Genomic DNA, 22,687 nt, shown 5'->3' with positions numbered 1-22,687 from the left:
TCTCCCCTGATGATGTGATTATTACACGAAAGTGCACTTCGGAACTTACCGTGTTTCATTTTCCCCGTGGACTCATAGGAATATATATATATATATATATATATATATATATATATATATATATATATATATATATATATATACGTACATGTACTAACAAGCGCACAAGGTGGTCACAATTCCTCCTTGAGCACGACAGTGCGATCCTTAAGAACGGCGTTACGACCCTTGAGTACGACAGTACGACCCTTGAGCACGACAATACGACCCTCGAGTATGATAGTCTAGCCCTTGACGTAAATCTTTAGTTGCATATCAAGTAATACACCATCGTAACTAAGTATCGTACCGTCGAGCTGAAAGATCGTATCGTCGTGTTCCAGGGTCATACCCTTGGGCTCAAAGATCGTACCGTCGTGTTCAAAGATCGTACCGTCGTGCTCAACGGTCGTACCGTCGTGCTCAAAGGTCGTACCGTCGTCTTCAAATTGGATGATATGTTTTAACGCTAATGCCCTTCGTCTGTAGGATGAAGCATGCTTATGGTATACACACAACCACACGTGCGCATACATATGACTTTGAATACGCGTAGACACACATCTATAATGATAGACGCATACGCTCTCTCTCTCTCTCTCTCTCTCTCTCTCTCTCTCTCTCTCTCTCTCTCTCTCTCTCTCTCTCTCTCTCTCTCTCTCTCTCTCACACACACACACACAGTGCCAGTCGGGTGATTAAGGCGACCAGAACTAATTAATTCCAAGAAAACGTTTCCAGAGCGTGGATATTACGCCTGTGGTTGTGTGTGTGTGTGTGTGTGTGTGTGTGTGTGTGTGTGTGTGTGTGTGTGTGTGTGTGTGTCCTCTGGCTAGGACACACAGCGCCCCACAGGCCACAGGGTCCTGTAAATATCATGCGAACGATGGCCGCTCAGGGGGGGGGGGGTTTTGGCCGCTTATGACGTCTGTTTCCTTCCTTCCACTGCTCGACCGTGGAGTTCTGTGCCTGATCTCATGTTCCTCCTCCTGCCAGATGCAGGTTGGTCATCCCACTGAAAACGGGAGGACAGTTCCTCACTCATATTCTCAAAGGCCCGACCTTCATATGGAACTGTGACCTCTGCCTTCATGGTGGAAAAGAAAGAAGAAAAACGCGTTTTGATCCTGTGCGTCGCACGTGTCGTACGTATAAGCAAAGCCACGTGTTCTGGTTCCTCCCACCCTGCACGTGGTGCGCCTCCAGCCCACGTGTGCTCCCCACGTAAACAAGGCCAGGTGGGCAGACACGTGCCGACTGTGTAAACACACCCACGTGCAGAGCGCGGCCAGGAGCCACACCTGCTCACGCCACGCCTGCCTAGGGCCACACCTGCTCACGCCACGCCTGCCCAGGGCCACACCTGCTCGCGTCACGTCTGCCCAGGGGGGCCACTTCCGCTTCCGGGACGGGCCTTTTCCGGGGGGGGGGGGGGGGGGGGGGGGGCTTGAAGGCCGACCGTCCGAAGTGATTCATGGAGACGTAGGCAAATACGTCTTCATCGGTTAGTCTCACCCTGCCCTTGGTAACCATGGCCCACCCTGCCCTTGGTAACCACGGCCACCGTAGCCTTGGTAACCGTGGCCCACCCTGCCCTTGGTAACGACGGCCACCGTAGCCTTGGTAGCCATGGCCCACCCTGCCTTTGGTAACCACGGCCACCGTAGCCTTGGTAACCATGGCCCACCCTGCCCTTGGTAACCACGGCCCACCCTGGCCTTGGTAACCGTGGCCCAGCCTGGCCTTGGTAACCACGGCCCACCCTGACCCTCGTAACCACGGCCCACCCTGGCCTTGGTAACCACGGCCCACCCTGGCCTTGGTAACTACGACCCACCCTGCCCTTGGTAACCACGGCCCACCCTGCCCTTAGTAACCACGGCCCACCCTGGCCTTGGTAACCACAGCGGAGTACTGACTCTTACCTTGGAATACTCATTAGTAATGATGTTGATGTTAATTAACTTGACAGTGTCATCTAACCCTAATTACTATGACCCAACCGTAAATGCTATAACTGCATCTTAATTTCTCTCTCCCTCCCCCGACACTGACACTGTCTATGTCCCCGTCTGGCAGCAGACACACATTTCTGCTTCTCTTCCACCTGACCTCATCCAGACCCTTACATAACCCTGCAGTAGCACTGATAGGCTTAGCTGATTACGGGTGATTAGTCTCTCATTGACCCAGGGGAGAGTAATTAACGAAACAGCTAATTCCAATCGTGGTTTACCTAGCGGGTCAACAGACTGTTGAAGAATACTACTGCTTGGTATATATATATATATATATATATATATATATATATATATATATATATATATATATATATATATATATATATATGGCATAAGACGAACGTTAATGAAAACAAAGGTTATCACGAAAGTTTTTTTTCTCTCTCTCTCTCTCTCTCTCTCTCTCTCTCTCTCTCTCTCTCTCTCTCTCTCTCTCTCTCTCTCTCTCTAAAGAAGATACACTGATGGCATCTCTCTCTCCCCACAGAACAAGATAGTGGTTTGCGAGAGGAAGAAGTGCCCGAGTCTGGAAGGTTGTTATTGGAAGATGATGCAGGACCCACGCCAGTGCTGTCAGGAATGCAAAGGTGAGGAGGAGTTAGTGTGTAGGGTGACGGAGGAGGAGTTAGTGTGTAGGGTGACGGAAGAGGAGTTAGTGTGTAGGGTGACGGAGGAGGAGTTAGTGTGTAGGGTGACGGAAGAGGAGTTAGTGTGTAGGGTGACGGAGGAGGAGTTAGTGTGTAGGGTGACGGAGGAGGAGTTAGTGTGTAGGGTGAGGGAGGACTAGATAGGGTGATGGGAAAGATAGGGTGGTGATAGAGTGAGGGTAGCCATATAGTAGGGTGCTGGGTTTGTGTGGGGGTAAGAGGTGATATTTTGTAAGGGTGTAGATTAGGGTGATTATGGTTAACGTTCAGGGTGTTAGGAAGGTCAGAGGTCGTGAGTAAGAACAAGGGTGATTGTGAGTGTGAAGTGAGGTAACCGGGTGTTTTAGTGTGAGTGGGATTTTCAGGTCATTGTGGGTAGTTGAGTTGATTTAGGGTGATGCTAATGGGGGAGAGTAATTGTGAAAGTTAAGGGTGATTAGGGAAAGTAGTGATGTGGGTGAAGAATAAGGGTGACAGGCAAAGATGATGGCGCAAAGTAAGGGTGATGAAGTATAAGTTAGATTGACTGTAAACCGCAAAGATGATTGTGTAAGTTAGGGTGATTATAAAGGACAAGGATGATGGTGTAAGATAGAGTGATTGCGAAGAATAAGGGTGATTGTGTGAGTTAGGGTGACTCTGAAGAATAAGGGTGAAAATGTGAGTAAGGGTGATGATAGGGAAACTTATCAACACTGGACGTTTTAGTAATGCAGACAGCTAGTGTGAGTTAAGGGTAACAGAAGAAGGAGAACTAGGGTGATTATTACCTCAGGTAATGGAGGGGGGTTAACTCTGTCAGGGTGAAAGAGCTAGGCTGATGCTGCCAAATAAGAAATAAGGGTGAACCTTGAGAGCACAGCACGCCAGGGGGAGGGGGAGGGAGGTCAGAGGTCAGGACTTAAGGGAGAAAGTTTAGAGTGACGATGGTAGGGAGGGAGAGGCGTAGATGACAGGGTGACAGGAGAGGCCTTTCCAGATATTTGAGCAAGAAAGTTTACGAAGTGTCAGGCCCAGACAGCCTTTGACAACAGACCAACAAACCCCATAATGTACATCTATTAGATTTGTTCTCCCAGTAGCAAAAACAGATGAATATATACCAAATGCTGCTTCATTGATTCGTTGAACAACATCAAGACTGAGAGGGAAATCTAGAGTGGTTTTGAGACTTCATGAATATTTTCTCAATAATGAACGTTTGAGGAGCATCTGGTATATATTAGGACTGTTCTGACGATTTTGGAAGGACGTTATCTAGCAGATGTTGCTCTGTTGTTTACTTAGAGAGTTATAGTGATTTGTGGTTTAATTTGAGATTTAATTTGATTTGCTGGTAATGAAACTTTGTGGTTTATGACGCGACGATAATTAAAGTCTGTCCTCAGTAATCAAGGCCATTTTCTTGTCAATAATTAAGATTTGTGTCCACATTTATAATTGAGTGTGTTATCAGGCCGTTCTTATGGGCAGTTTATGGCGTATTAATCCCCTTTAGATCGACGATACGACCTTTGAACACGCAGAGGGTACGACCCCTGAGCACGACTCTACGACCCTTGAGCACCCTGATGCGATCCTTGGTCATGATGGCCCAATCCCAACATCATCATCTCCCCCGAGGGTCGTCACACCGTCGTGCTCAGGGGTCGTACCCCGTCGTGCTCAGGGGTCGTACCGAAGGGGACACTGAACATTACTGATCACATACTCAACTACATGACTCAAAATCCATGGGGGCCAATTGGCTCTTTATCCCATCTCTTTGCAGTGGATTCTCTCTCTCTCTCTCTCTCTCTCTCTCTCTCTCTCTCGAGAGAGAGAGAGAGAGAGAGAGAGAGAGAGAGAGAGAGAGAGAGAGAGAGAGAGAGAGAGAGGCAGCAGCACCACCGCCTCACACGTAACCCGTGTTGTACCCCCGCCCGCAGGATGTGAGCACGAGGGTCGCTGGTACCGGCATGGGTCCCGCTGGTCAGACGGCTGCCTCCACTACCAGTGCCAGTCTGGCGTCCTGACCACCTCTGACACCCAGTGCCACCTGCCCTGCAACACCCCGCTGGCCAGGAGGGACGACACCTGCTGCAGGAGCTGCCCAGGTAGGTGGTAATCACGGTCAGGCTGGGACAGACGACGGGACGGGAATGGGAAGGTAGTACATTGCATGGTCTTGGATAAGGAATGGTACTAATTCATTTAGGTCATAGTTATCATTATACCAGGTCATCTTTATCTTGGGCCTTTGATAAATGGCTGACCAAACACTTTTAGATTCGTGTTTAATTCTTGTGTTATCATGATGTAGGATTGTATATGTCTCGGGCCTCTGTGTCAATTTCTCTCCATCTTTCTCACCAATCAAACTTTATTTATTTGGGCTTAATTTCCCGATTATGAATCCTCGCCTGATTATAATATTCATACATGTATATAATGCAAATGAACATGGATTTTCATAGATCACACTATGCCTTCGAGCAGCAAGGATTCGAACCCTGTACCATTCGTGTGGAAGCTGGGTACGCTTATGTGAGATTCTTATTTATTTACTTTTGACTCCTGTCTCCCGATCATTCACATAGAAAATGGACAGTGTGTGTGTCCAATGGCTGATGAATCTTGTCGTCACGCTGAGCCAATCGGATGCTTCCATTTCAAACCACCCCCTGTTGTTTACATCTGAAAGCCACTGTGCGATCAACGTGGACGCTCAAATCTCCTTCATCATGAGATTTAACCTAAAAAAAAAGAATCCTTTATGTGGTACTTTAAGGAAAAGGTTTTTTTTTAGAAGTTTAAGTATATAATATCAGTTTTCTTTTTAAAACTGTTATCGTAAACATGGTTAAAGAACGCCATTAAATTGGCTACCCAGAATCTCTTACGAAACCCATATTGATTTTCAGTTAGTAGTTTATCCTTTTCTTAAAGGAATGGAAGAATATATAATATATATATATATATATATATATATATATATATATATATATATATATATATATATATACAATCTAGATTAATCCGGATTATTGTTGGGACGTTTTTTCCTAAGATCGAAGTAAGACTCACAGGTCGATGATATGAGGCGGATCTTCTTTCCACTTCGCTAAATCGGTGTTGCATAACGGAGTTTCCAGTCATTGGGCAGTTTTCCTTCTTGTTGGAAACAGCTTAGTATTACAGTGATCGATAAAGCTAATTGTTGACTTAATTGTAGTAATATTTATAAACAGGTCATCAGGACCTGTTGATGTAATCACTTTTCTACTTATTTAAGTACACCCCATGGCCTTGAATGACGTACGTGTCTAATGTTTATTATCATCTTTTCCTGGAAATAATTATTCTGTGGTTGTGATGATTTTAAACGAAATTAGGATTGTAAAGTGGATGACGGTTGTGTTGGGGGAGTATGGTGGTGGTGGGGGAGTAAGGTGATGGTGGGGGAGTAAGGTGGTGGTGGGGAAGGTAAGGTGATGGCGGGTAGTATGGTGATGGTGGGGGTAGTATGGTGATGGTGGGGGAGTATGGTGGTGGTGGGGGAGTAAGCTGGTGGTGGGGGAGCATGGTGGTGGTGGGGAAGTAAGGTGGTGGTGGGGAAGTATGGTGGTGGTGGGGGTAGTAAGGTGGTGGTGGGGGAGCATTTTGGTGGTGGGAGTATGGTAGTGGTGGGGAAGTATGGTGTTGGGGTGTGGGAAGTATGATGGTGGTGGGGGAGTATGGTGTTGGGGTGGGGCTAGTATCGTGGTGATGGGGGTAGTATGGTGGTGGTGGGGGAGTAAGGTGGTGGTAGGGGTAGTATGGTGGTGGGGTGGGGGAATATGATGGTACATGTGACATAGATAAGCCTCTGCCCAGTCAACAGTTAGCTGGATAACCAGCCATAGTTAACCGAGGCTGGATTACCCACGCAGTAACTGTAACTGAATTAACCGTTGTTGCCCTGAGTTCCCTCCACTCGAGGAATCTTCCTCCTCCAGTTAACCACAGAGTAATCCTCCTCCTCCAGTTAACCACAGAGTAATCCTCCTCCTCCAGTTAACCACAGAGTAATCCCCTTCCACCAGTTGACCACAGAGTAATCCTCCTCCTCCAGTTAACCACAGAGTAATCCCCTTCCACCAGTTGACCACAGAATAATCCTCCTCCTCCAGTTAACCACAGAGTAATCCTCCTCCTCCAGTTAACCACAGCTGAGTCCTCCTCCCCAGTTAGCATCATGACGAAACTACCATTAAACGACCTCCTAAACATGAGAAAACGACCCTTAGGTATAATAGCTTGACCTCTGACCTGGCGCTTCTGGATCTGGTCAAAATAAAACAGGCCATTATACTCAAGGGTCGCACCGTCGCACTAAACGGTCGTAACGTTGTACCAAACGGTCGTACCGTTGTACCAAACGGTCTACCGTTGTACCAAACGGTCGTACCGTTGCACCAAACGGTCGTACCGTTGTACCAAACGGTCGTACCGTTGCACCAAACAGTCGTACCGTTGTACCAAACGGTCGTACCGTTGCACCAAACGGTCGTACCGTTGCACCAAACGGTCGTACCGTTGTACCAAACGGTCGTACCGTTGTACCAAACGGTCGTACCGTTGTACCAAACGGTCGTACCGTTGCACCAAACGGTCGTACCGTTGTACCAAACGGTCGAACGGCTGTGCTCAAGGCTTTAACCACAAGATCAATTAACTTCGTCATTAACATATGAACGACAGCCATCCCTCATAATTACCATAATTCTTTTCCCTGTTAATTAACCTGGCAATAAAGCTCGGATAGTTTGCCCCCTCAGACATGTGATTAACCTTGGTAATTAACAGCTGTGGTTATAGTCTCGGCTGATTGGCCCGAGAGAAAGAAACTTCTTGTTCATCCTGAGATGGAAGATGTTCTCGCTCGTCTGTATTACAGTTTAACTTCGTCTTAACAAGCATTAGATTGCTGACTAGTCATTATAATTCCAGGAACGTCAAAGAAGACGGTAATTGGGGTTTAGTGAGAATGATATCAACGAGAGAGAGAGAGAGAGAGAAAAAAAAATGAGAGTGATGCGCAGTCCCCTTGTGGTACACATTCAGCTTCGATTACTTGTATCCCAATTGTCGTTTTCGTAATCACGAAGTTAAGAGAAGGAATCCGGTGATCTTGTTCTATCTGGGATCGAAGAGGAAGAAGCGGACGGCCATGATGAGCAGTTAACGATATAGTCTAGACGCAGACCCCAGTGCCAGACTGGCGAGGTGCGTCGCCCGCTCGCCAGCCGGCACGTCATGCTGTGTGTTCCCCGGGTCAGTGTCGCCTCCTCTCTCTCTCTCTCTCTCTCTCTCTCTCTCTCCCCCCGCTGCCGTGACCAACACCATCACAGGATTTGTTCTTATTGCGAATCCAGACTTATAAAATGGACTCTTTATGATTGCTTGAATTTACGAAGAGCACGTCACCTTAGGAGGGACCTGACGTTCTGGGGAGTACCTTTAAGGAAACCCACACGTGATAATCTATCCTTGAAGGGCTACAGATATTCATGTTGGGTGTGCGTGTGCTAGAGTGTCGTCAGCAAGCATGGTTGCGTCAGGAGGTTAAATAGGGTAACAGGAGTCGGTAGATTATCTCAGTGAGGATTGGACGGCATCCGGCGTCTTCACCACCTGCGTAAGGACGGGAGGGGGCAGCGGAAGGGAGGTCGTTGATAAGAGAGGCGAGGAGGTTATTGTGCGAGTTGCTCCGTCCACAAGATCCACCAAACTGTTTATGCCGACGCCTTGTGAAAAGTCAGGGGTCGAGGAAACAGTTGGCTGAAGCTGTTGGGGTGTGTCTGGAGGGAGTAAGGCGTTGTTGAGGAACTTTGATTAAAAAATTCTTCGTTTCAGTCATCTAGATTTTAATGAGGAATGTAATTAGTCATAGGATAGTATTCACAGGTATACGCAAGATAGACGTAGCAGGTAAACAAAGCGAAACAAATAAAGAGAGAACTGACAGGTTGAGGAGGTTAAATATAGAATATTCTCGAGAGGCAAGAGACAAAGACAGAAGAATACCGCATCGCCCGTAGGAAACACGAGACGAACTGCTGACAAAGGCGATCCGGGAAATACGAGGAATGTTACATAGTGAGGAGAGAGGAGTGGTGGAGTGTTCCCGTAGACAACAAAGGAGTAGCTCTAGACGGACCAACACCCACAGGCAGACAGACACAGACGAGGAGACACCAGGGGGAAGGACCGATGATGGAGTGCTGACCTTGAGCGCGAGGATAGAGGCGGAAGAATTCGTGAAATTTAGGGTAAAAAGACACAAAGAAAAACGACCTGAAGTATCACACTTGCTGGCGAGTGATGGGACAACCTGGTTCGTAAAACAGGAGGCGGAGGGAAACCATCGCGAGGGAGACTTGATCACACGAGAGCAGACTAAAGGATGTGGACGACTTCGAGATAAACTCAGACAAGCGACGACTATAAATATCTGTTTGTCATCTGGACTGACGGGGAGAAGGTCGGTCGAGGTTGGGCAGGTGGGGAGGTAAACAGACTGGGGAGATACCAGCAGAGTATGTAATACTAACACACACACACACACACACACACACACACACACACACACACACACACTCTTCACAGACGGAAGTAGATACGCCTGACATTCACAGACACGGTAGAGAGGCCCTCCAGTTCCCCCCCACAGACCACTCCGATATACAGACATTACATACAGTAACAATGCACAGAAGCACACGCATGAAAAGACCTCTTCAAGCACCCGTAACAGACGAGGAGATATGAGAAGAACGAAATCCATAAAATAAATGGAGGAGAAGAGGAAGAAGAAGAAGAATAAGAAGACCTAAGATCAGGAAACGTGTACACAACACCTCCACTCCCCTCCACAGCTCCCTCCTCAGTTCCTCCCAGCCACCATCGCTCACCTCCGTGCTTCAATATGTTGATTTTGGCCCACCGGCCGCCTCATCATGCCTAGCTATCGCCCCAGTATACAACAATATACACCTCGTGCATCCGACGAAGCTTCAGCATACACAAATATACACCGCTGGACCAAAGTCGTCTTGGGGCAGACCACACACTCCTTTGACTTGTTACCAGGGCAGTTCTCAGGGAACGAAGGGCCGATATTCCCGGAACGAGGAGGGTGATGCAAGGCAGAGCGCTCCAGGTGACTGAACTCGGGGCCAGCTTGAGATTAGTGCATACCCAGGACCTAATCAAGCAAATTCAGGGCCTGTTATAGCATCTAGGGCCTGTTATAGCATCTAGGGCCTGTTACATCATTCAGGGCCTGTTATAGCATCGAGGGCCTGTTATAGCATTCAGGGCCTAGTATAAAACTTACATTATTGCAACCCAGGGTCTAGTTAAGTAGGTTGAGGGCCTACTTTAAGATCATGATAACCCATGACCTGGTTAAATACATTGTGGGTTTACTTTATAGTAGCATGAGTACAATCTAGAGACCAGATTGCCTATGCAAAGGCCCATTAAGTAGTTAGAGTGTTACACAGGGCCCAGTTTAATGGTTAAGTGTAACACAGGGCCCAGTTAAGTACTTAAGTGTAACACAGGGCCCAGTGTAATGGTTAAGTGTAACAAAGGGCCCAGTTAAGGAGGTAAGTGTAATACAGGGCCCAGTTCAGTGAAACCCAGGGACCACGTAAGTAGATATACGACGGCACCTTGTCAAATCAACCCACGACCCAATTAAGTATAGGACAATACAGCATCCTTCAGTGAGGCAACGCCAGATCCCTCTTAATTCGGTGTAGTGTACCGGAAGGCCCAGTTAAGCGAGTCTATGGTCCAGGTTACTTAAGTTTAGTTTAACGCAAAACCCGTTTGACGTAGTCGTAATTTACGAAAGGGCCAAGTTAGTAAACTTGGGCCCAGTTAACTAATTTGATTTTAAGACAAGACCCACTTAAGTAGATTCACTTACCGGGTGATAGAGTTGGTGTAAACCAAGATCTACTTGACCGAGCCTGGTAAACTAGTATAAACCGGAGCTTAGTAAACTACGTTTGTTAACCATGCTTGTTGACACGAAGGTCCGATTAAACGAACAGTTAACTAAACTGTGCATAGATAAGACGCAATTAACTTAGTTTGGAATACTCCTGTGCTCAATTAACTGTGTGTGAAGTAATCTAGCGCCGCTTAACTAGGTCTGGTTACCTAAGCATCGTATAATCTAGGACCCAATTACTCAAGTAAGAAGCCCGGACCATGTTAAGTAAGCTTGGTGCTCGAGAAGCTAAGCTCAGTGTAATTTACGCCTGGTTAGGTACCGCTGGTGTAGACATAGGGTCGAGTAATTACTTTTAGTCTAAGGCCCGGTGGATTATGTGTGGTATAATCCAGGGTCCGATTACCTTCTCCTGGTATAATCCAGGGTCCGATTACCTTCTCCTGGTATAATCCAGGGTCCGATTACCTTCTCCTGGTATAATCCAATGTCCGATTACCTTCTCCTGGTATAATCCAAGGTCCGATTACCTTCTCCTGGTATAATCCAGGGTCCGATTACCTTCTGGTATAAGCCAGGACCTGGTTAACCACGTGTGGTATTATCTATAGGGCCCAGTTAACCAGGTTTAGTGTGGTTGATGATCGGGCTAACCATATTTCGTGTGGTTATGACCATGTTAACCCATGTGTGTGTATGAGAGACCCAAACCTAAATTTATCAAGGCAGTTCTTCGCCAGTGTTACCAAGTGTTGGGTTAGCCACACTGAGTAACAGAATACAACCCTTGAGCACGACTTTACGACCCTTGAGAACGACCTTACGACCCTTGAGCACGACCTGACGACCCTTGAGCACGACCGTACGACCCTTGAGCACGACCGTACGACCCTTGAGCACGGCCGTACGACCCTTGAGCACGACTTTACGACCTTTGAGAACGACCTTACGACCCTTGAGCACGACCTTACGACCCTTGAGCACGACCTGACGACCCTTGAGCACGACCTTATGACCCTTGAGCACGACCGTATGACCCTTGAGCACGACTCTACGACCCTTGAGCACGACCGTACAACCCTTGAGCACGACCGCACGACCCTTGAGCACGACCGTGCAACCCTTTAGCACGACCGTGCCTCCCTTGAACACGACCGTACGACCATTGAGCACGACTGTACGATCCTTGAGCACCACGGCACGACCTTAAGATATGATGGCATGGCCTTTGACTCAATCGTTGACCAGTCAGGTCAGGCTGTCATACCTAAGGTGTTATACCATCGTGCCCTGGGGTCGTACCATCGTGCCCTGGGGTCGTACCATCGTGTCCTGGGGTCGTACCATCGTGCCCTGGGGTCGTACCATCGTGCCCTGGGGTCGTACCATCGTGTCCTGGGGTCGTACCATTGTGCCCTGGGGTCGTACCATCGTGTCCTGGGGTCCTACCATCGTACCCCGGGTTCGTACCAACTTGTCCTGGGGTCGTACCATCGTACTCTGGAGTCGTACCGTCGTATCCTATGGTCGTACCATCGTGCTCTTAGGTCGTACCATCGTGCTCTGGGGTCGTACCATCGTGCTCTATGGTCGTACCATCGTGCTCTGGGGTCGTACCATCGTGCTCTGGGGTCGTACCATCGTGTCCTGGGGTCGTACCATCGTGTCCTGGGGTCGTACTATCGTGCTCTGGTCTTCCCAGCAGTTAGATAATCTAGGGGTGACATAACTCGCCCTGTGGGAGCCCCACTCTCAAGCCAATCCAGTTTTATAGATAATTTTATACCCGTTTGATTGGATTCCGGATGGTCGAGACAGCCTCGGTTAACCGGATTCTGGCGAAATAGATTAACCGTAATCTGGTGAAATAGCTAGAGTTCACGGGAATCTAGTGAAGTAGCTAGTTAACCGGATTCTGGCGAAATAGATTAACCGTAATCTGGTGAAATAGCTAGAGTTCACGGGAATCTAGTGAAGTAGCTAGTTAACCGGATTCTGGTGAAGTACCCACGGTTAACCGGAATGCGGTGAAGTGGATTCTTGGTGCATTCCTCACCAGCGAAATACACCCCGGGTAATTGGCACAGGTTAACCAGGTTCTCCTTTTAGAGCTGGCTCTTGTATCCGGGGAAGCCGTGAGATAGGCGACCATCGCCATATAAAGTAACAGATATATTTCTTACGTGTCTGAAATGACGTTCCGTAGCCACATATCTTCTGAAGTAATCCATTAATTGGTAATCGAATAATCCCTGATTATCAAATGTATGTAAGCGTCTGATTAACGTAGGTTACTCGACGTACAAATGTGTTACATTTCTGTGGTCAGTTAATGTCCTTAATTTCTAATAGATGGAATTACCAGATGTACTCACACTGTACCGTCGTGCTCAGGCACTGTACCGTCGTGCTTAAGGACGGTACCGTCGTGCTCAGGCACCGTACCGTCGTACTTAAGGACGGTACCGTCGTGTTCCTGGGGTCAAGAGTGTGGGTGACGTGGGATGGCATTATGATGCTCGCAGGTCACCCCCTGTGTGACCTCTACGCTGGTAAGTGGAGGACTTACAAATACATACTTAAGAGTACTTACTTACTTACTTACGTACTTACTTACTTACTTACTTACGTACTTACTTACTTACGGGTACTTCCGACGAGATTTTTGCCCAGTGGCAGGGCTAGAGCGTCGTGCTGACCGCAGGGAAACCTAGATTTACGAAGGAGTCGTGTGAGTTGCGATTTGACAGGGCAGCAACCTGGGGCAAGGGAATGACACTTGACAGAAGGCGTTGCGGGAGGGGGAGTAAGGTGCTGTGTGCTGCACCCCACCCGCTACTTTCTTTCCTCCCTTCCTTTCTCTTTCTCTCTCTACCCCCATTCCTTCCTTCCCTCCCCCCGACCCCCTTCATTTCATTCACCCACGCCCCCTTCCCCCCCCCCATCCCTCCCTCTGCCCCCTTCCTCCCCTCTCCCTGCTTGGCTGACGTCATTCACACGTCACACAACACACACACACACACACACACACACACACACACACACACACACACACACACACGACACAAAGCAAAAACGGGGTCGTCTTGATAACAGCAGCCGAGGGCCAGACACAACACTGGCGAGGGCGGGCGGCAGGTGGGCGGCAGTGGGCGGAGGTATGGTCGTGTGGGTAAGTGAGCAGCTCTGAGGTGGGCTAGGAGGAAGGTACAGGGCAGGAATGGTGAGCTCTGGGCAGCAGGGCCAGTAGAGGATGAGATAACGAGTCTCCGTCCGTGATGGCTGGCGTCCGTCCGTCCGTGATGGCTGGCGTCCGTCCGTCCGTGGAGTCCGGCAGGCCGGCTTCCGTCCGTGGTGTCCGGCTGGCCGGCATCCGTCCGTGGTGTCCGGTAGGCCGGCATCCGTCCGTGGTGTCCGGTAGGCCGGCATCCGTCCGTGGTGTCCGGCAGGCCGGCATCCGTCCGTGGTGATCGACAACCGGCCGTGAAAACACTGGAACACAACAAACACAGCAACAAGTCGTACTGTCACAGCTGGAAGATGACGCCACACAAACAGTATTCCTCAGCAACACTGCATACACTGACCTCGTACAGGATGAGCGTTCAGTGTATATCCTCAAGGGAAACTGAGCCCCAGCCACAGTTTGCGCTACCGTGCACTCAGAGGCGTCTGGACTCCAGGCTCAGCAGCTGTGAGAGACACTGGAACGTCCAGTCATAATCCAGGACCCAACTGTGGCCCTGGGGGAGTGGCAGGATGCCTGGCGACATGATGAGGGCGCTGGGCCACACCACCACGAGAGCTGTGAGGTGCTGGGCCACACCACCACGAGAGCTGTGAGGTGCTGGGCCACACCACCACGAGAGCTGTGAGGTGCTGGGCCACACCACCACGAGAGCTGTGAGGTGCTGGGCCACACCACCAGGAGAACTATGAGGTGCTGGGCCACACCACCAGGAGAGCTGTGAGGCGCTGGGCCACACCACCTCATCTATCAAGGGTTGTGACCCTTCATATATCGACCTACCGACCAGTACCCCACTCACCTCACCGCCAAATACAAAATGCACAAGACCAACACGTTACTTAAAATCAGTCTGTACAGCTTTAGGGAAGCAACGCTTAAAGATATGGTAGAAACTGGAAGGCGGCCAAGACACAGCTTACAGACACACCCAAGACATCTCGACAGCTCACAGACATACCCAAGACATCTCGACAGCTCACAGACATACCCAAGACATCTCGACAGCTCACAGACATACCCAAGGCATCTCGACAGCTCACAGACATACCCAAGACATCTCGACAGCCCATAGACATACCCAAGACATCTCGACATTTCACAGACATACCCAAGACATCTCGACAGCCCACAGACACACCCAAGACATCTCGACAGCTTACAGACACACTCAAGACATCTCGACAGCCCACAGACACACCCAAGACATCTCGACAGCCCACAGACACACCCAAGACATCTCGACAGCTCACAGACACACTCAAGACATCTCGACAGCCCACAGACACACCCAAGACATCTCGACAGCTTACAGACACACTCAAGACATCTCGACAGCCCACAGACACACCCAAGACATCTCGACAGCTTACAGACACACTCAAGACATCTCGACAGCTCACAGACACACTCAAGACATCTCGACAGCCAGCAACACTGACGTGGAACACACATGGTTCCCACGGGGTCTCAAAGCCCCCAGTCATCTATCGGTATACACTGTGAACAGCTACTTAGCCTAGATGAACTAATTTTCCTCTCTAGACCAACAAACAACATCACTGCACACACACACACACACACACACACACACACACACACAGTGTCTGCCAGGGTTGTGTGCGCCAAACGTCCAGCAATTCTTACATATAACTTAGTATAACCTGCCACATACAACTATACACTTATTTATAACTCTTCCTTACTTGTTCACCGTACCTTCCCTGTCTCAACCCGTGGACCATCTCCCCCTGACCACCCAGATGAAAAAAGAACAGAATCCACGTTGGCTAACGTCCCACCGTCCGTGCTGGCTGCCACCGTCCTTGGTGGCTGGTCTGATTGTGTCCTTCCATCCCTGGTGGTTGGTTGGTATCCGTCCGTGGCAGCGGGATCGCAAGTGGACGACCGTCCGTTGTAGCTGGATGGCTGCCGTTCGACCGTCCTTGTTGGTGGATTGTATCAGACCGTCTGTTATTGGCTGGCTAGTTCTGTCCGTTCGTGGTGGCGTACTGGCTGGCTGGCCACCGTCCGTGGCGTAGCAACGACCCACTCCAGCAGCTCGAGCTGTGGGGGCGATGATCCCCGAATATTTCACCAGTTTGGGGGCCGCCCGTTGTGGCATGACGTCCCACCGTCCGTGATGGCTTACTGGCAACCGTCCGTGGTGGCGTCATGAGTAGCTGTCTTGCGTCTGTCCTTTCATGGTGTCTGGCTGGCTAGTGGCCGTGGTGGCTGACTACCTACCGTCCGTGGTGTATAGTTGGCTGACCACCGTCCGTGATATCTTCCTGAATGACTAGCGATTATCTACAGTGGCCGGCGCCCACCGTCCGTGGTGGCTGAATCGCGTCCCTCCCTAGTGGCTTAGTTTGATCGTCCGTGATGGTTGGCCACCTGTAATCCGTTCGTTATCGCTACGATTATCCGTTGTGGCTGCCTGCGTCCGTCCGTGGTCCCTGGCTAGCGACTGTTCGTTGTAGTTGGCGTCAGTCCTTGATGGCTGGCTGACACCCGTACGTGGTGTCTGGTGCCCTAACGTCCTCGATGACTAACTGACGACCGTCCTTGACGGTTGGTCGGTGTACGTGATAGCTAATTTTCGACTGTCCATGATGGCTGGCTGGCGACCAGCCGTGGTGGCTGGCTGACGACCATGCATCCGTCCGTAGTGGTTGACAACTATGATTGCTGGCTGGCAGCCGTCCGTTCCTGGTGCTTGGCTTGTGATTTCCTTGGTGGTCAACTGGTTAGCGACCATTCCTCATGTCTAGCGCCTCTCCGTCCGTGGCGACTGATTGATGACCGTCCTAGATGAATTGCGTCCGTTTGTTACGGTTGGCTGTGTACGTGCGTCTTTATATCTTGATGGTGAACGTTCGTGTTGGTTGGCTGGCTAGAGATCGTCCGTGATGGCCTGCTGTTTGGCGTCTGGTCAGGCTGATTGGTTGGCAGACCTTCTGTGGTGGCTGATCTGGATGGTTTACTGCCGTCTTTGGTGGCTGGTTGGCTGGCGTTCGGCCGTCCGTGATTTCTGGCTGACGTTCGATCGTCCTTGGTGTCTGGCTGGCGTCCTTCCGTGGTAGCTGGCTGACCGGCAACTGTCCGTTATGATGTCTGTCCGTTCATTGGGTTGGATGATTAGCACTTGTCCGTGTTTACTGGCCACCGTTGGTAATGGCTGGCTGACGTCCGTTTTGCCGTGTTAGCTAGCTGTCCGTGATGATAAGTTGACTAATTGGCAACTTGGGATCACTAGCTGGCTGGCAACCCACCGTCCGTGGTCGATGGATGTCGACCTTCCTTGGTAGGGGACTGGCGAATGTCCGTAGCCCTGTACTGACTGGCAACCGTCCGTGATGGCTGGGTGTTTGGCTGGTGACTGTCCGTGGTGGCTGGTTACTGGCTGGCAACCGTCAGTGGCGGCTGGTTTCTTGGTTGGCAGCCGTCTGTTGTGGCTGGTTGCTTAGCTGGCAACCGTCCGTGGTGGCTGGTTGCTTGGCTGGCGACTGTCCGTGGTGGCCGGCCACATAAGCTAGCCCGACCGATGTTTGCTGTGTGTGTGTGTGTTGGTAGGTAATGAGGTGTGGGATGTTTACAGCGTGCGGTGCCTGTTGTGTGTCAGCCACCAACACCCACCCTGGTTAGCACCACCCACAGCCTCACACCCTCGTTCTTCCTACTTTATCTCCCACGTAGCCTCGCTACTACTGCTTGTTGCGTCTCTTGAAATTACCGGCCCAGCCCCAGAAGCGTCTGTGGCGGAGCGGAACCACTTCAGCCCTTATTAACCCGTAGTTCTTAAGTTCAGTGTTGCGTGGCGCGACGCTCGGTTACGTCTTCAGTCGCCATTCTTTTTACCTTTGTATCAAGAGGTTCGGCCATAACTTCAGAGGCCATGTATATCAGTCAGGCACCCCGAGATAAACCCAGCTCAGTTTGGCGCTCTAGTAAACCATTTTCCCAAGCTGATGTGTCGCAGATCCACCCTTATTACTGTCCACTTTTTTCCCGTCGCGTGACACTTATTGGCTGACACTCTCTGTACTTCGAAAGTTATTACCAATTTCCAAGATCAAAGGGGCGAGGCGAGGCGAGGCGAGCCCGGTCGGATGGGCCGATGCCACCGCCGCGCCCTGCTCACAAGGTGGCGCTGATCTCGTCCATAACTTCTGCTGAAAATCAGCTCCAGCGGCACGACCCTTGAGCACGACCCTGGGGTATGATGGCCTTGCCTTTGACCCGACCCATAAGGATCAAGTCAAAGGCCAGGCCATCGTAGTAAAGGGCCGTCCTTTCTTGCTCAAAGGTCGCGCCATTGCTCAAGTGGTTACGAATTTATGTAATGAATATCAGGCCACACTGGGGTCTGACAAAGACCCTTTGTGACCTCTGTAATCCTTTGCGCTACCGCTCACGGGAGTATCACGGGGTGCACAGTAGATTTCCCCGGGGATACCGGTACAAATCAAATCACTCAAGAGGTTAAAAGTGTGAGCTGGGTTACTCAGATTCAGGGATCCGTTCTTAACGGGTCAGAAATAGAATCGCAATGTTCCTAGTTCTCTTGCTTATACACCTGACCTGTTCTTCACACTTTCTTCTTGTCAAGTTTCCGAAATTCCTAAAAATTAAAAAAAACTTTTGTATGTCGTGAGCAGTTAACAGTATTTTTGAAAGCTAAGGAAACTAAAGTTTAACTTCAAAATCCTTTTTTTTATATATATATATGTCATTGACCATGAACGATCATTTGATCGAGAAATAAACGAAGCAATACCGCTGTGCACAATACACCAAAAATAAACAACTTACGTACATGTATTGCATACCTCTTTGAGCACCAGGCATCTGCACACTGTCGCCTCTCAAAGTTATTTGCCTCTGAATATTATCCATCTGTGTATGCCTTAGCTCTGACGTCACCGATAGAGTTATGGCCTCCGACTAATGCATAGTTTCTGTATCCTCAGTACATACATAATCTCCGGCATATATATATATATATATATATATATATATATATATATATATATATATATATATATATATTAACTATCTAGCAGACAAATGGTGTCAGGTAATGACTCCACCATTATTAACTCTACCAGAAACATTGCCATGAATGTTATTAACCGCAGCCTGGACAATGGAGGGTCACGAGAGTGGATAACAACCTTGAAGAATGGTGTACTGATCATCTGTTTATCATCTCCCAGCACTACCTCCGCCATCTGGTGTTCACTCTCCATGCGTATTTACTCTCCCTCCTTACCCAGATTCTGACTCTAATTACCCATGATCTCTAACAGTACGCTTTTGTGCTGTCTTTCCTTCACTTTCTCCCATGACCCAACTCAGACGTAATGTCGTTCACGTAGAGTCATGTTTACCTTCATTGTCACTAAGTCTGCGTAGAATGGCAAGTACAGTCCTTGCAAAGTCAAATTATCATTAATTTCAGAAACTTTCTTGATAACTTCTACTTTACCCACAACACAAGGAATACATAGCCTTTGTTCACTGCACTGTCGTGGTGGTAATGATGGTATGTTTGGTCCAGGGTGTTGGCTGGAGGGACGCCGGGTGATGGAAGGTGAAGTGGTGACATCCCGTGTCGACCCTTGTGTCCGCTGCATGTGCTCTAAAGGAACGCTTTCTTGCAAGAAGGAGGCGTGTCCTGTCCTCTCCTGCTCCAAGACCAAACAAGTTCCAACGCCCGATAGCTGTTGCATGACCTGCCTTGGTGAGTACACGCAGAATTGTCTTTTTTTTTTTTTGTGAAAGGTCCTTTGGTAATGGCTATCATTGTTACTACTATCCTCACTTTCTTAGGATATTTCAAATTCTTCAAATGAATTCATGAGTTATTCTCAAGATTATTTAGTTATACTGTAGTAGGAATAGCAAAAATGGGAAGCGGGTAACACAAGATTTTCCTTTTTAGTTCGTTTACTCTTTAGGTGCCTTTGTTTCACAATTTTTATGATTGTAGGTATTTTTTTGAATGTGTGAAACTTTGGTTTCTCCCTCCAAAGTTATGTGGACTTCAACATGTATGACTAGAGAGAAAGAACTCTAGTAAAGGAGCTTGCAGAGGCTCTTGAAATCTGTTATATGTTCAGTTGTAAGTGTTATCTTTCTCTGAAAGATTATATGATGGACTCCTAAAATCACACATTTCATTACCATGATATACTTTTCTTTTTCATTTATGAAACTAAAGCCCAATGATTGTCAGGGTAAGAAGACATCCTAAATAATGATGGAGTTTAGTGTGTAAATAGTAGAGAACTTTGTACAGTGGACACATACGGTTCATTATTTTGTAAGTACCTGTACAGATGTTTTCGGAGTTTTCTCAGACTTTAATGTATTACAATCACTTCATCCTCACAGAGCATTATGTCTGTCTTGAACAATCACTGCAATGAATTATAAGTAAATAGTGATATTTGATTTATCACAAGATTCTAATGCAGTTAGATGGTCAGTCTATTGACTGTGGCGTACTGACTGCAGACCATACTCTTCTGAGTTGTGCTGTTGTGCATCAGCAGCTTTTAATAATCCCTTATAGTCTACCTATAGCTAATTACAGTTTTAAGCCTCATGATCTAAAGGTGTAAATTACCCCTGATAGGGTAGGTACAAGTTCATCTGATTCCTGTGGTTAACACAAACCATGAATCATTTAACCTTTTCCTGGAGTCAGTCCTGGTTAATGAAACAAATCATCATTAGACTCTTAGCCAAACTCAGAAGTTCAGTTGACCCCTTATATTAGGTTGAAATCTTTAGCTTTTTGTTTTATGACTATGTTCATACTGTAGACATAGTTCGTTACAAATCATTCCTTATTCTAGTTTAAAGGGGATCCTTTTTTGGTGGGAAAATCATAAATCCCTTAACTTTTGTGTTTATTTTGTCAGGTTCGCGTGAGTTGATCACACCACCAGAAGGCCGGTGCTTCCTTAATGGGTATTTGTATATGACGGGCACAAATCGCACACTGGATCCATGCACTACTTGTACCTGTCATCAAGGCTACATTACCTGCAAGCGTGCAACCTGTCCTATTCTCAATTGCTCCCAAGAACACCAAATCCTGCGTGAGAATGAATGTTGCCCCACTTGCAGTGCAGCAGCTTATTTCGAAAATGTTTGCCACATGCATGGAATGATCCATAAGGATGGTGAGGAGTGGCAGAAAGACCAGTGCACCTCCTGCAACTGCATCAATGGTTCTGTCTCATGCCACACACTTCCTTGTGAATATTTCAACAAGCCTTGTCCCCCTGGCTATAGGGTAAGATCCCATTTTATTTGAGAATCTTGGTATATATTCCAGCTTTCCAAAACCTGCTAAATCCTTCCTACTAAAGATGTAACCAACTTTGTCATATAGTATGGATCATTCTATTTTTCTATACCTGGCGGGAAACAGCGATTATGTATAATGAGGGGGGAGGGGGTTGTATTTTATGTGTGGTGGGGTGGCAGACAGTATGAATCATGTACATGTGTATATATGTATATGTCTGTGTGTGTATATATATATGTATACATTGAGATGTATAGGTATGTATGTTTGCGTGTGTGGACGTGTATATATATACATGTGTATGTGGGTGGGTTGAGCCATTCTTTCGTCTCTTTCCTTGCGCTACCCCGCTAACGCGGGAGACAGCGACAAAGCAAAATAAAAAAATAGATAAATAAGTATATATATATATATATATATATATATATATATATATATATATATATATATATATATATATATATATATATGTGTGTGTGTGTGTGTGTGTGTGTGTGGTTTCGGTGCATTATACATGACAGCTAGAGACTGTGAACGAATGTGGCCTTTTTTGTCTTTTCTTAGCGCTACCTCGCGCACATGCAGGAGGAGGGGGGTGTCATTTCATGTGTGGCGGGTGGCGACGGGATGAATAAAGGTAGACAGTATGAATTATGTACATGTGTATATATGTATATGTCTGTGTATGTATATGTGTGTATACGTTGAAATGTATATGTGCGTGTGTAGGCGTGTATGTATGTACATGTGTATGTGGGTGGGTTGGGCCATTCTTTCGGCTGTTTCCTTGCGCTACCTTGCTAACGCGGGAGACAGCGACAAAGCAAAATGAAAAAAATAAAATAAATATGTAGATGAACTACTCAACTCCATTTTTACTTAGAATTGATAACTGCACCTAATTAAAACCCTAGTTCAGTCCACAGAATGATGCCACTGATGGACAAGAGCAAATTTGACATATTTCTGTTCTAATGAAAATTGAAAATACTGGTGTTCCTTGCAGCGCATCGAGTCTGAGCATGAGTGTTGTCCACGCTGCGAGAAAGCCCCTGGTGTGTGTGTTGTCTTTGGTGATCCACACTACCATACATTTGACGGTCTGCTCTTCAACTTCCAGGTAAACAAATAACTCATTTTCAGGTTGGAAACTTTCACATACATAAAATTTTACTGGTTTACCAATGCTCACCTCCTTTGTAATAGGCTGAATAAGAAAGAAAACATTTCTATCATATTTTGCTCACCATAACTTTCCTCTTCCATGTAAGGAATACTTGATAGAGTTTCCCCAAGAAGTTAATTTACTACATATGATTAGGCTTTCGGTTTAATATTTTGCACTTTTTTGTGTGTTATGTATTGAGGTTATCTTTGTGCCAACTAAGGTGAGAAATATGTTGATTGATGATATAAGTGTGT

The 22,687-nt window shown here is 47.7% G+C and overlaps 1 protein-coding gene across 3 annotated transcripts in view; it reads left to right on the top strand.

Moving 5' to 3' along the window:
• The window catches only part of LOC139749922 (BMP-binding endothelial regulator protein-like), a 225,596-nt gene that overhangs the window by 191,856 nt on the left and 11,053 nt on the right, over positions 1 to 22,687 (top strand). For all 3 annotated transcript variants that reach the window (XM_071664337.1, XM_071664336.1, XM_071664338.1), the window contains exons 5-9: positions 2,548 to 2,647; positions 4,636 to 4,803; positions 19,505 to 19,687; positions 20,874 to 21,250; positions 22,272 to 22,385. In XM_071664337.1, the coding sequence (XP_071520438.1) occupies positions 2,548 to 2,647; positions 4,636 to 4,803; positions 19,505 to 19,687; positions 20,874 to 21,250; positions 22,272 to 22,385 (942 nt within the window). The remainder of the gene's footprint in view (positions 1 to 2,547; positions 2,648 to 4,635; positions 4,804 to 19,504; positions 19,688 to 20,873; positions 21,251 to 22,271; positions 22,386 to 22,687) is intronic.

This window comes from Panulirus ornatus, chromosome 8, assembly GCF_036320965.1.
Source record: "Panulirus ornatus isolate Po-2019 chromosome 8, ASM3632096v1, whole genome shotgun sequence".
NCBI lineage: Eukaryota > Metazoa > Arthropoda > Malacostraca > Decapoda > Palinuridae > Panulirus > Panulirus ornatus.
This window is presented reverse-complemented; position numbering and strand designations above follow the sequence as displayed.